The sequence below is a fragment of the Glycine soja genome, chromosome 7 (genome assembly GCF_004193775.1).
Source record: "Glycine soja cultivar W05 chromosome 7, ASM419377v2, whole genome shotgun sequence".
NCBI classification, from domain to species: domain Eukaryota; kingdom Viridiplantae; phylum Streptophyta; class Magnoliopsida; order Fabales; family Fabaceae; genus Glycine; species Glycine soja.
The window spans coordinates 42,437,300-42,452,855 of record NC_041008.1 but is presented as its reverse complement, the minus strand read 5'-3'; the positions used below and the strand labels follow the sequence as shown (position 1 = coordinate 42,452,855).

Sequence of the window (15,556 nt, the reverse complement as noted above, 5' to 3'; positions counted from 1 at the left end):
ATTGCTGGTAAGAATTTTATATGCATAGTAAAAAATCTAATTCAAATTAAATTAGATAACTGGATTAACTTCTCTAGAAATAGAGAGTGAACCAATATAAAATTTGATATACATCTTCTATCGGATTAAATAACATGATTAACATTTGTTTATTAATTATTTAATTTCAATATATACACTATTAAACTTGGAAAATATAAAGAAAGAAGGAAATTTGTAATTAAATAATTAAATTTACATTTAATAATTTAATTATTTAAAAAAATTTATAATGAATTTTTAAAATTTTAAACTTTAAAATTATTAGTAATTATAAAATCTTATTAGTGGATTAACTTTTTGAAATTACAAATAGTTAAATTAGTAATTATAAAATCTTATAAATTACTTTTTTTTATTATTGGGCCTAAGGCAAAGACCTAATTAGCCTTACTATAAACACGACATTTTTCTATACCTAAGGTTAAGATTTGAACCCTAACATATTAAATTCAAGGACACAAGTTTTTAATACTTGTGTTAACCATTGTTGGTTCTAGAGAGTTACAATTAATGTAGGGTCGGCTTGAAGGGTTGTCTAAAGGTGTGATGACACTAAGCCAGTGACCAAAAAGGGTCCAATTTTTTTTAAAAATTATAGTTTTGTAATTATTTTTCTATATTTTTTTATAAATAAATTGAAGTTGCTATTTATTTTATGTCTCATTTTTTATTCAAATTAAATGTGGCATGTTATTAAAAAGTGTCACTCTTTTAATGAATTTTCCTAAAGTTTTACAATTGTAGATTCACATTGATTGAATTTTCAACTCTATGATATACTAACATATTGAAGAAATACAAACAAAAATTAAAATTATAAAAGAAAAAAAAATTAAAATTTATTTCAAAAATATAATATCGTCTCTTTTAAAATATTCTTACCTTATGTACAAACAGGAATCAAGAGAGTTAAATCCATCCCTAATTTGTCCTTTTGACATGCCTACATTATATATAAATATTTATGTGTATATAATTTCTTTGAGAGATATAAATTAAAGAATAAACAATAACATAAGAGTAAGTTAAATAAAAAAATGATATATATTTTTCAAATTTATTAAAATCATTTTATTTGTTAGTGAAATAAAATATATTTTTTATGATATTATGTATCTATTTTTAAATACTTAAATATAAGAAGATCTTAATTAATATTTCGTGGTAGACTGATAAAATTTCAGTATCAATCCTTAGTTAATGTTAAGGAATAGAAAAAAATTGTATGATTTTATGAAATTTTAGGAGTGATTAATGTACAGCTGCTGAGGTGATGTTGCCAAGCCAAGCCAACGCACAACTTGAAGAAAGGATATTATGCAATATGCCCTACCCTTGTGATCATAAGTCTCACATGGCATTTGTTCTGTACATTACCATTGCCATTACCCCTTCCACGTTGCCAACTTAAACAATATTGGCTTTAGGTAGTGTTTGATTTAAGGGAATAAATTTAAAATGAAAATGATTTGAGTTGAATTGAGATAAAAGTGTGATAGAAAAGGATATTTGGTGGGAATGAAAGGTAGATGAAACTTTTGAAGAAAAAAAAAAATGGATCTCGTTTATTTTTTTAACTTTCATGTCAAAATGTAATGAAAGTAAAAAATGGTGAGAAAGAACACTATAATACTAATATATTTGTCGAAATTAATCTTGAAAAGATTCTTATGATGATAACATAATTGATTATATTTATAACATAATTGATTACGTGGTCACTAGTTCAGATTTTGTTTTCATGTGATCTTGGATGAAATTGAATAAATAATTATGTAATTTGCATAATCAACTATTAGCGTTTAATTAATTAAAAGATAAATAAAATTATAACATCTTTTAAGAGAAAACATGCATTCTTTTAATAAAATGAAAATGATATATGTTTCATTTCTACTTTTTTTTTTTACTTCTTTCATTATTTATCTACTATTTTAATTTAAATTTTTCATTTCTTTTACACTTTGTTTCCTTTCAATCAAATAAGTTAACTTTTTTACTCTCTTTAGTCTTATTTCATTCCTCCCACTTTCATCTCAATTTATCGCAATTCATCCCTCTTAGCCAACGATTAACTTTCAACCACACGTGTATCGTACCGTTCAAAAAATATGACAAAGACAGGGCCATTCAACAACTTACAACTCCAAAAAGCTTATGTGGTATGTACACAATTCCCCATAACAGCCCCCCCTATGTTTGTAGCATATATAATATAATTTAATAACGTAAATTAATTTAATATTGGAGTAAAACACAAGCGAGTTAAATAGAGTCAGAGACAAAGACTAGTCCTTTCTTGTCCTAGAAAATACGCATTATTCTCCTAACGCTTATTCTTTTCAGCTCTCTGCCTCCGACAGAAATAGTTTCATCAGGCTCATTTAATTTACCTCAAAATAAAACAATTTTATCTTGTTATGGCTCTTTTGGTGTATCTTGTGCTTTTCCTAGCCCTCACTGATCATTCAAGTAAGTACCCTGCACTGATTTGTGTGTTTTATCTCTCAAGTTTCAACATTTAATTCAAAAAGTTTTCTTTTTTAAAATTATGATAACTCACCCTTTAATTTTCTGAGGTGGGTTCATATGATTAGTTGTGGTTCCTAGTTCCATGCTTTAATTTTGGGTCTTTTCTATAAAGGGTCGTCTTTTTCTACTGTTCTGCTGAAAGATGAAAGATTTTATAGTGATTTTAAAGGAAATTCTGAATGATATATATGTTTTTTTTAATGTAATTCTGATCTCTTTTGCATAGAAAAACATGCTTGTCATGTTGTTTTACTGATAAGATAGGATTATGGTGTGAACTAGCTAATTTTTTTTTTCCGTTTCTTGTTTATTTGATTTGATTTGCAATAGGTGCTCTTTATTGTTTATGCAAAGATGGTGTGAGTGATCAAACCCTTCAGAAAGCAATAGATTATGCTTGTGGAAGTGGAGCTGACTGTACCCCTATTCTCCAAAATGGAGCTTGTTACCAACCCAACACTGTGAAGGATCACTGTAACTATGCAGTTAATAGCTATTACCAGAGAAAGGGCAATGCTCCGGGAACCTGTGATTTTGCAGGTGCTGCCACAACCAATGCAAATCCACCTAGTAAGTATAACTCCAAACCTATCTATTTTTTGGTACATATTCTAGAATTTCACTTTTACTAATCTTCTTCTCTTTCTTGTGTGTTTTTTTCTACAGCTGCATCATCTGGATGCGTCTACCCCTCAAGTCCTAGGTATGTTTCTTGATTATCATGGGTCTTATTTGATTTTGTATTGGTTTACTAGTTATGCATATTCAATGAATTTTTAGCCTATTGAGTGTGAGGTTGGAATCTTGAGGAAAATTCCTCCTCTCTGCTGGACATTTTATTCTTCCATCCTCAAATAAATCATTTTTCTTGTACAAAAATGTAAATGTCATTTTTTACCCAGTTTTTCTATTCTTTTATAGTCTTTTTTCAAGTTTCCACTTTTTTCTTTGAGGTGATGGAAAGCATTGGTAATTTTCAGCATTATACCCTATTTTACTTAATGTCTAATTTTCACTTAGCATAATCTAAACGAAAATTTGAAAAACTGGGATTCATTTGATTTAATTTCAAAACTGGCAATGTAGCTCTGAAACTAGTTTGTTTTATACACAAAGCTAAAGCCCCATTTTCATTTGGGTTCATGTACTCACCTTCCTGAAGGGGAAATGCTGAATTACATTCTTACAGAGAAGTTATCTTATTACTAGCAATGTCACACATGCTAATTCTGTTGAAATATGAGCTGGCATTATTTGGATGTTTCACAAACATTTCCTATGTCTGTACTTATGTATAATATGTAATTTAATCAATGAAATTGGTTATTCATCCTAATTTTCTTCAAGACCTATTACATATATTGATTGTTTTATCGGCAAATGTTAGTTTGACAGCTTTAGAAATGTCAGTAGAGGGATTCAAACCCGCGACCTCTTCCTTCACCCTTAAGTTTCATTGCCAACCACCAAGCCAACCTTATATTCCCATATATTGATCTTTTTGTTTTGGCTTTCTTGCAGCAATACAGGAACAACACCATCTATTGGTTCACCACCAGGCACAACACCATCAACAGGTGGTACAACTCCAGGGACAAGTACAACACCCACCACATTTGGAATGAGTCCAACATCTACAACTGGTATCAACAATGACAATGGAGCTAATTCAAAAGGCACCGACGATACTAAGTTGCTATTGCTCTTTTTTGTTGTAACCCTTTGGTTAGCAATCAGGATCTAGACTAAAAGGTACAGTGCCACCACTGGACTAGGAAAAAAACTCGTGCGGGGGTTTTCATGTAATTTTACTTCTGGGAATCATCCACAAACAATTCAAGCAAAACCGTTTTTGTTTTTTGTTTTTCTTTCCTCTTCCTTGTGAAAAAAGAGTAGGGAATTTGGTTTTCTTGTTTAGTGGTGATATATTTTGAGTATGAATACTAATGGGGGATTTGGAGGAAGTAGAATTTGATTGATCATTTTCCTCTTGGCTTTTCTCCATTTGTACATCTAAGACTATGACAGACACTATTTTTTAATTTAATGAAATCCGGCTACCCCATATATATACTCTTATTTTATTCATCATTCAGTTTCATGTTAGCTGGCTACTGTACGTCTCTCAAATATTTCTTTTTTCCCTTTTTTAACTCTTCCCTTCTTGATTTGAATTTGATGCCATTTTTCATTCATTATTTCCCATTCATTTTCTCTAGTTTTAGTCCTTTTTAATTTCATGTTGGGTGCGCAAAGACTAACTAAAAGCTCTTGTGCTATACTATTTGAAGTTGTTTCATTTTAGCAATTTAGGACCTCACAGAATGTGTTTGGATTAACTTTGAACTCTAGCAAAATCAGTTCCAAAATCAAGTTGAAGGTCAAAGCAGCATATAGTTGATTCGATTTTTTTTTAAAATTTTCCACCATGATTTTGAGGGTCAAAATTGATTCTCCTATATATCCAAACACATTATATATATGTTTGGATATGCTAGAATTAATATTGATTTCAAAATATGGTAAAAAATTAAAAAAAGTTAAAACAATTATTGTTGTTTAGACCTTCAGCAAACAAATATATATATATATATATTATAAGTATTCTATCATTTTTCGTTTTTAGAAGAATTTTAGAAATAATTAATTGAATTTTATTTGATTTTGGAACTGATTTTGATAGAGTTGAAAGTTAATTCAAACACACACTAATATGATTTTTAATGTTATTTTGTGGTATATGCGTTGAATGTTGCAATGTATTTTGCTTAATCGCCATTTCCCCCTCAAAATGTAAAGGGAAACTTTATTATATTATATTTCATTTCAATAATTTATGAATTATTTACTTGCCTAATATTTTTAAATTACTATTAAGCTTTATATCTAAGGAAAAAAAAAAAATTGGTGCCGTGGTACTCTTTTTACTTTAAGAGGCTACAAGAACCAGTGCATTAAAGAAAAGTAAATGTGGTTCAAAGGTCACTTGTGAATTTTGTATCACTTTCTCTTTCCGCTGTGGCGTTTCATTCATGCTGTGGAACAATTTTTCCTTTGGACGTAATTGCCTATAAAAGTCAATAAAAACTGAGAATAATTTTAGTTTGACATCATGCCATGCATAGCCGACAAATCTGAAATAAAAAAAAAAAAAATCTTACATGCTTTCATCGGCATTTTTTTAATTGCAAAAGACATAGGGAAGAATTGTTAAAATATACTTAATATTAAATGTTGTCTCTAAAATAATAAATAAATAAATATTTAAATTAAATAATGAACAACCATAGCTTGCTTCTTGTTCACGATTTTGTTAAAAAGCTAATCCAAAAAGTTGATACTTAAAATTTCAGAAATTTGGTCCACTTAGTTTGTTTTGTCTATTAATGGGAAAATAGATTTTAATTTTCATGTACCAAGGTTAAAAATCATAATTATTATAAAATTCAATAATTTTTTGTTTTGTTTTTTTGTTATAGGAGGGACATAATAATTTCTTATTGATTGATAATGGGAAAATGGTTTATATTATCAACGAATATACTTTTTTCTAAAAAAAACATTAGCCTAATCGTTTCATGATTTTTTTCCCTATAGATACTGTGCATGATTCCTCCAATAAATTTGAGTTTGTACTTATTTATGCTTAGAATGATTCCTTTGAATTTCCAACCTGTTTGAGACTATGTGCCTGTTTGTTTTTTCTTGGCCTTCAGGAATTGATTCTTAGTTTAGAATTAATTTTCGATATATTTTCATATGTTTGATTTTAAGTTGGAGAAAAATTTAGAATTGATTCTAAAATGAAATAATTTTGAGTGATTTTTGCGTTAAATTCAAATTTTGTATTAAATTTTACTCATAACTTAATTTTATAATAAAACATCCAAACATAAACAATATCACTTTAAAATCAATTTTAATTAAAATTAATTTTATGAACATTCATCCAAACACATATTACACATATTATGTAACTTAACATCCTAGCCAAAAAATAACTAAGGGAACATTTTACAGAAGAGAAACACATATACCTGGAAATCATAAATTTTGAAAATCATATTTTCAAGGAATGAATAAAAATTTGTTTAATTGATCATTGAAAATCTCTGGATAATTTTTTTAAAAATCAAAGAGTTACACATATTTTTATTAATTATTTTTAATTATTTATCATGTTATATAATTTAATAAAAAGTAATATGATGTTTTTACTCAGTAAAAGAAAAAAAAAACATATTTCCATCTCGAGAGAATAAAATTCTCATCTCTCCCATGAAAAAATTTCTAGAAAAGAAATTGATTAAAAAATATTTATAAAATTTCCTCAAAAACATCCTTTGTTAGAAATATTATTTTAAAAAAATGCATATTAAACATGTGATTTTCACGAAATAAAAAATTTATTTCCTACTAAACACTCCCTAAAAATTCTTGGCCTTCAGGAATTGATTCTTAGTTTAGAATTAATTTTCGATATATTTTCATATGTTTAATTTTAAGTTGGAGAAAAATTTAGAATTGATTCTAAAATGAAATAATTTTGAGTGATTTTTGCGTTAAATTCAAATTTTGTATTAAATTTTACTCATAACTTAATTTTATAATAAAACATCCAAACATAAACAATATCACTTTAAAATCAATTTTAATTAAAATTAATTTTATGAACATTCATCCAAACACATATTACACATATTATGTAACTTAACATCCTAGCCAAAAAATAACTAAGGGAACATTTTACAGAAGAGAAACACATATACCTGGAAATCATAAATTTTGAAAATCATATTTTCAAGGAATGAATAAAAATTTGTTTAATTGATCATTGAAAATCTCTGGATAATTTTTTTAAAAATCAAAGAGTTACACATATTTTTATTAATTATTTTTAATTATTTATCATGTTATATAATTTAATAAAAAGTAATATGATGTTTTTACTCAGTAAAAGAAAAAAAAAACATATTTCCATCTCGAGAGAATAAAATTCTCATCTCTCCCATGAAAAAATTTCTAGAAAAGAAATTGATTAAAAAATATTTATAAAATTTCCTCAAAAACATCCTTTGTTAGAAATATTATTTTAAAAAAATGCATATTAAACATGTGATTTTCACGAAATAAAAAATTTATTTCCTACTAAACACTCCCTAAAGGTAGACAAGACAAGCATGATTCACAGCAATTTGTAAAGTTTGCTAGGTTACCCATCTCAATAATCATGTTGCCATCGTCACAAATATATTCTCAATGACGGATTGCTTTCGAGGGTCCTTTCGTCCAAATTAATGACATAAAAAATGGGAGTGTCATTCTCAACAAACTCTTGAAAAACAATTATTAAGAATTAAATCCGAACAATACGTGTCAATTGAAAGTTGATATTCCTCAATGTGAACTATCTCCGAATAATACTTTTGCATTGAAAGTTGATATTCTTTCAATATGGCATATGTTAGTATTTTGGGTCAACAAGTAAAACTCATCAACATTCAAAAGAATCGATGAATGCACAGCATATCAAAGGCTTACCACTAAACTATATGAGGCTACCCCTCTATACTTAGCTATATAATTGATGGCTCCTTTTTACTGTTCTGCTGTCTTCTCTGATAGAAAATCACAAAAAGATGTTAAACTTTTATACTTTTTTTTAACCACCTTAATCAAAGTCTCTCACTCTTCAGGACCCCAAAATATTTTCATAAGTTTTGATTCTTTGAATGGATTATAAAATTAATCTTCAATCCAGAACTTAATCACTCATAAAATTCCTTGTTCCTTCTTAAAAATGTATTATGTGGATATTGAACTCAAATTCTCCCACAACTTTAAAATTTATCACCAACTAAATTACTCCTATTAACACATGATATTGATTATTGATATGATACCACGGACACATCATACAACATATTTTAAAAAGTATAGGATACAATATGTCTATAATACAATATATATAAACATAAACACAAATCTTAAATCAAAAGACAGAATTGATGTTTCAAAAGTGAGCATGAATCATTCAAGACATAATAAAATGCTATGGTATAACTGTTTTTGTGATTTCTATTTTGTATTGGAGTAAATTAAGTAGAGAACAATAACAGTGAAAAAAAATTAAAAAATGCAACTAGAAATATTTAAAGTGTCTAACATGGATAGTGTCCAACACAACTATAACATGGACACTGCATGCTTCCTTGTCATACTGGTTAAACACATTCAGTTCCTGTCTTGGTTTTGCTCTGAACAAATTCAACAATGAATTTGACCACCGAGTCGGGTCTTTCAACATGAGGAAGGTGACCACAATCGGATATTTGGCGTATAATGGCATCAGGCAATTCACAATGCAGTCGCTGAAAGAGTAAAAGTTCATAAGTCAACTGCAGTCATAGTATTAGCAGGCAATATAAGAGAATCATATTTCAAAATCAAGATTTCCCAGCATGTCAAGTTGGATAAGCAGAGATCCAAGTTGGGTAGTGTGTACCTATAATGCTTGGTCATGAGGTTTAAGAACTGATTTGATAACCTATAATGTTTGGACTCAGCAACATCAACTCTCAACGAAAGCACCAATGATACGTATTGTATCAAATGGATGCTGCAAAAGAAAGAAAATAATAGAAAGACACAGGTAGAAGATGAGAGCAAGCTCCCCCATATCAGAGTATATCCTCTAGACTCCAAATGTTTTTCCAAATCATCCATGAGGCTAACGAAAAGAACTCCCCCCAGCATAACAGACTCCTACTCGCCCAATCTCTCTCCTCTAACTAACTTAGGGCACAATTGCCCTTTTATGCCTACAAGTGTAATAAAACTTAAAAGGCTTAATTTGTTCGGATAGGTTCCTATCAGACACACTAGCAGTTCAGAAGGGGTGAAGGAGGAAAGAGACGCAGAGTACGTCAAAGGAATGCAGTACCTCATGGAATTATCAAAACGTATATGCTTCATAGGCATCTTATTTCAAAGTATTCATCCATATTAAAAGGGTATCTATAGTTTAGATGCCTTCAAAACAGTATAATAAAATAACAATTTTCAACATGTAATGCTGGAAATACCTTTTTTATCTGGGAGGCAACATTATAACCACCACCAGTCATAAAATCAACTGTAGCGTCTTCCCACCAAGGCAATAAACAATGCAAACGTCCAATCTATATAAGATTATACAAAGACCTGTTATCCTAACTTCATTCTACAACATCTAAAGATGACAATGTATGGGTGCCATTCAGTGTGATGCACTTTATATAGCTATTACATCCAATAAACCATATACAATACTCCTAACAATTTTAAAACAAATATATTATGTCTGGACTCTGGCTACCTATAAACAATAATATGGTTCAGCTTGTGATGCTGAGGTGTCAAAGTGTGCATGTGCCAAGTGGTGTATTATGGACTTGAAAGTAAATACAGAACATGTACACCATATTATCTAAAGTGATAATGTTAGGATCTGGAAACTCACATTAGTCCCATCAAGGCTGGTACTAAAAGTGAATTTAGTGAAGCTCAGATAGTTAGCTTATAAGCGTAATGGAATGCTCTTCAATACATATACCTGATTCAAAATAGAGCCAATGGTGAGCACAACTTCCAACTGGATCTAACAGCGACTGATGTAACAAATTTTAAACATAAATAAAAATGATAATATATTAACGCCCACTCAAGATAAAGCTTGTTAAAGACAAAACTTCTCAAAGAAATTAACCTAAATATAACAGGACATCCATAAACCATAGTTTGAAAGAGAATTCAAGGATGTTGGAGACACTACAGAGGCATATGCAAGAATGTTGGTTCATAAAGCTCATATGCTCCAACTTGAAAGAGTGTAAAAATAAAATCAATGAACAATGTACAAATAATGGTACTAAACTACTAATCAATTCCTATCTAGTAAAAGGGAGATCTGTATTGATAGTAGATATAAAAAAAAGTATTGCAATCATGTAAGAGCAATGTTTGCTCCCAACCAAGTTATAAGCTAAGAAGCCGATAAAAGAATGTGTCCTACCCCTCCCCCCACACGCACAGTATTTCTTTGTATATCATATCTAAATATTTTTTTCTCTCTAACTAACTTTCCTCCACTTACCTATAGGCCTATGCGCAATTGTTTCCTGCACTTTTCATATTGCTTCCGGAATGCAGGAAGCAATTCCAAAAGTGCAGAAAAAAACACCCACCTATGAGTTTAAACTTGTAGGGCTTTTTTAGGCCCAACCTTAACCTTCTGTGTGTCCAAAGTACAATCAATGCTATCCCCGCTAAAACAACTACCTCTACCTCAGATTTGATAAGGAGAGTAGAATCTGTCTATTCAAATCTGATTATTCACTTTCTTGCTTATTTTTAATTCATTGGGCTCCATTTCTGTGAGTAGAACTTAGTCTATACGAGTTCCTCCTTGAGATTGATTATAATTTCAGCATATTTCAATTTGAAATTAAGTTAACAGCTCTTCATTTTAGGTCAAAATATGAAATGGCTCAAAGAGGTCAAGAGCCATCCAAGCTCAATTCATTATGTTATATTGACTTACAAGATGGCAGAACAAAAATAGTTACTTGAAGGTTTACCAAGAACCAAAATAAAATGAAAAATAAATTAAATTGAATTTCATTTTAGTTGGGTAAAATGAATTATGTCAAATAAATTTCTCTAGAAAGAATATGAAATGATATTCTAGATAATTAAATATACACATGAATTTATTCAGTTTGGGCTAGAGAACATTGGTAAAGATAGAGACATGATTTTCTAGAAAATTGCATGTATATGTGCCCATGGTCTAATCCTTTATTAAGTTGGATATCTTCTCACCCCAGCATAGGCTGCAGCTCTGGGTAAGGTTGCTAGGTTTCCTGTTCCTTCTGCATACACACTAGCATCAATCAAAACAAGCTTTTCTACCTGAAAAAATGAACGGCATATAAATGACCAGATCACAACAGAATCACTTGATAGAATTGTTTTTTAATAAAAAATTCCTCGCAAAATAGGTTAAATATTCAGAAATTAAATTATTGTATAGCACGTGCAGCTTCTGGATACCGCAAAGTCACTGGCAACTGCAGAGTCAAGGTTTGGGCCTACCAATATCATTGCCCCTTTGATGTGAGACTTCCAAAACTGGTAGATAAATCCAATTAACCCTCAACACATACTGAAACAATAGGAAGTAAAACAAAAGAGGTGCAAAAGAAATTTGTCAATCTGCGGAGAAAACCATTTCTTCAGAAGATAGACTGATGAACAACAAGTCAAAGCATATTGTATAAATGATTTCTTACTCCAATTCATAAAGTTTGAAGAAGAAGAAAAAAAAAGGATAACAATTTAACAAGTCTACTTTTTAGAGTTATACTACTTTACAATAGCCACACTGGCAACAAAGCTGACAAAAAATATCATTACAAAGCCCAGGATTCAAGACATGCATTAATTAAAACTCAAGTACCTGATAACAGCTACCGCGTCACATGAAGAAGGAAGTTTTTCTGATGGATATAAGAGGAAAAAGAGAAGAATGCATGATTAAAGTGAAGAAAGAAAGGAATGAACATGACATAGGAGAAGTAATAAAGCATACCTAGATCAGAGAAATCCCAACCAAGAATGTCAACTGCCCATGTCTCAAAACCAGCTTCCTCAAGCAATGAATATGTGTATCTCCATTCTAAACATGAGCTGAACAATGAGAAGAAGTGAAATGAAATCTAAAGGTAACTTGAGCATAAAAATGTACAAACTAATTCTGTCTCTTGCATGTTTTGAGCACCTGTCAAAACCATGTAGAAGGACAACTGGATTCACCATGTTCTGCATCAACGGCTTCACACAACTACTCATGATAGGATTTTCAGAGAACCTAACCTGATTGGGTCATATGGAATTATGGAAATAAATAATGAGCATTTAAAAATTAGTAGAGTAGGTTTACACATATCACCATGGGGTGACCATGAATCCATGATCACCACTTATAGGATCAAAAATGTTTTTCTCAAATATTGAGCAATTTTCTCAATTGAACAAGCCTAAATAACTTGCCAAACTTTTCTGCTACACTTGGAAATTTGGAAGATAAACTATATTTTGAAGGCAGAGAAGAATTAAAGAGAGTTCATACGTGTTAGGAAGCAAAACTTCATCTAATTCTACAGGTTTAATAAGTTAGGACTGGTTACAAAATCTTAGGATCCTGGAGACCTAGCATGTGAAATAAGAAGACATTCTCCAATGATGAAATAAACTTGTCTATGTCTCATGTGAGACATAAAAGAAAATAAATAATCCACAAAAAAGAATTATTTAGAAAAATCATTGCTGCTATTCAATTTAAGAGTTGGTTGGTAGGGAGGGAAATAGAAACAACAACCGTCTAAAGGAACATATTACAATGGGTAGCCTGTTAAGAGCTGGATTAGAAAATAACAAAAATTAGAAGAATGAAAAGTCTTTATTGAAGATAACACCCTCACTCTTTCTCCGGAACAGAGAATTCCAACAGAAAACAGAAAGGTGAGATAAAAGGTAACACAAACATTACAGGAACTTCTAAAGGCCTGGTCTCTCCTCACTTCTATGAGAGAGTTTCTACAAATTAGCTTATGCATAAGCTTTTTTTTTTCATTTTTTCTTCTTACTTTCCTTTGCTAAATTTCTAGTAGTGTTGATTGAGAAGTTTATTCAAACAGACCTTGACTCTTCTTTCTGCCACTTCTTTATTTATAATAGACTCTTTCTCTCTCAGTCTCTCCTCCTTAAGTTATAACAGACTATTACTCTCTCACTTCCTTATTCATAGCAGTATATAACTTCCATCTCACCGTCAAAAGAAAAAAATAAAACAACTTCATCACTAATTCTCCCTATTACAAAACCTCATTAACAGGGGCAGGCCCACATGAATTTGACCTAATTCTATTTCTCCTACTGTACACCTTAACTGGAGGCCTAACATAGCCATCACCAGTCTCAGGTCTCCAAGATCTTTGATTGTGATAAATACCCATTGAATTAAAAATCCTATCTTTGGGTCTTCAAATTTAATTCAGCCCAAGACCTTATGCTTGGATATCTAATGATGAGTGAAAAATAGAACGAAATGTAAGCAATTATCATACCATTATTTGAATATTTTATAATGAAATGAAGGAAAGTTTCCATTGATTAGAAAGTGAACATATGGTAAGGAGATAAAGGTATTAGATGGAAAGAGAGGAAATTACATTACATTCCATCCTATTTTAAGCCATCCAAAATTCCAAATTAATGTCAATGCGTTCCATTAATCCAAACACACCTGGTTCAATTTCATTAGGGGATAACTCAGCATGTTAGCATAATGCACCTAACTACAGGCCCTGATAAATTAGCTTATCAGTAGAAACTTTTTCATATAACTTATATAAAAAGATGGTTTTTAACTTATGCATAAGTTAAATTTAGCTTATGAAAAAACTCTTATTTTTTTCTTCTCCTAGAAGTATTTTTGAATAAATTTATCCAAATAGACTCAAAAAGCTAATGAATGAAGAAATTCTGTGCATTTCAAGAGACCAGAGTGCTTCCACTCCCAGTCCACAAAAACCCATTGGATGAAATTGAAAAATTATATTAAAGAAAAAACTATATAGTGTACTAGTAACAGCAGAAGTAAATAAGAAGGACCACACATGCATAACAATAACATAATGTAAGTATTACAGAAACTGAAAGTCTGTGAATCCGCATAGCAAGGCTTCGAGCAAAAGGGTCTTCAATTCTGTGGACTTCTTTGGGAAGAAATGAAGGGAAGGCATCAGCTTCGGACACAACCTTCAGTTTGACTTTGAGTTTGACGGTACTGAAGGGAAGAGGCAAGCGCGTTTGTGAAACTAACTGAGACTGAGGTGGCAATAGTAATAGCATTGTAACTCTAATAAACAACTGAAATTGAAACCGATGAGTGAGAGGGAGAGGCTAAGGTGAAGGTGGCATGTGTGAGAGTGAGACAGTGGATATTTCAGCCCTATCCCATGTTCTTCCAGGTAACTGCCACTGTGCCACTCAATGTTCATCGCCACTTTTAGCAACAACTTAGACGCCAATTTGCTCGCGTGACATTAACACGCACCTTTTTTAGTTTACCACCGTAAAATACTAAATAGAGTCTTTCACTTCACTCCCTGATGGAGTCCAAAATATTCCAATAGTAATAAACTTTCATGCTTTGACACTGGTAGTGAACTTGTGATAAAGTGCATTTAAAGTTGTTAACTAGTATCTTCATTTTCTGATGAAACATGTTCACGTTGGAGAATACCAAGGAGAGAGGGCGGAGGACTCTAGCTAAAAGTCACCATCAAGTTTCTCCTTAATTCTGTTTAATCATGAGCATGAAATGAGCCATGCAACTCACCTCTATTTATACACAGGTCCTCCATGTGTAGTTCTCTCATTGGTCCCTTTTTACCATACCATTGTGTGGATTCAGTCTTGTCCTCTCATACTTAGTACAGGTTGTATGGTGGTGTGTGTCTGACATGTTACATCGCGGTGATCCTCTGATCCTTTCACCACATCCATGGGATGCCTTTTGGTACAATACTTTCTATCGTTTCCCTTTCTCAGTTACAGGGTTAGTCGGCTGTCGCGTTGACTTCCCAATACCATCAAGCCTCTCCCGGGCAGTGCTTGATCCTACAAGTGGTGGATCCATAGCCCTGATGTACAAGAACAAGTCGTCCTCCCACTATAGTTGGATATTTCCCAGGTACCAATCCTGAACAGTGTACCACCCTTCCAACATTGAGTCTGGTGGCTTAAATGCTTAAAAGTGACTCAATTTTCCCTCTTGGTTCAACTTGTAGTCGATAAGCATTTAAGACTTCAATTAATATTTTAGGCTTGAGATTTATTATGTAGAGAATGCCTTAAATCATTCTTCCTAGGATTT

At 31.1% G+C, this 15,556-nt stretch overlaps 1 protein-coding gene and 1 pseudogene across 1 annotated transcript; one reads left to right on the top strand and one right to left on the bottom strand.

The window, feature by feature from the left end:
* The first annotated feature begins 2,330 nt into the window (after window positions 1-2,330).
* LOC114419834 (PLASMODESMATA CALLOSE-BINDING PROTEIN 4-like) lies at window positions 2,331-4,662 on the top strand. The gene is made up of 4 exons (XM_028385631.1): window positions 2,331-2,514; window positions 2,905-3,144; window positions 3,241-3,277; window positions 4,096-4,662. Exons 1-4 carry the CDS (start codon window positions 2,463-2,465, stop codon window positions 4,316-4,318), a joined length of 552 nt encoding a protein of 183 aa, XP_028241432.1. The 5' UTR covers window positions 2,331-2,462; the 3' UTR covers window positions 4,319-4,662.
* Window positions 4,663-8,624: 3,962 nt separating this feature from the next.
* On the bottom strand, window positions 8,625-14,642 carry LOC114417794 (annotated as a pseudogene).
* Between the last annotated feature and the right edge of the window lie 914 nt (window positions 14,643-15,556).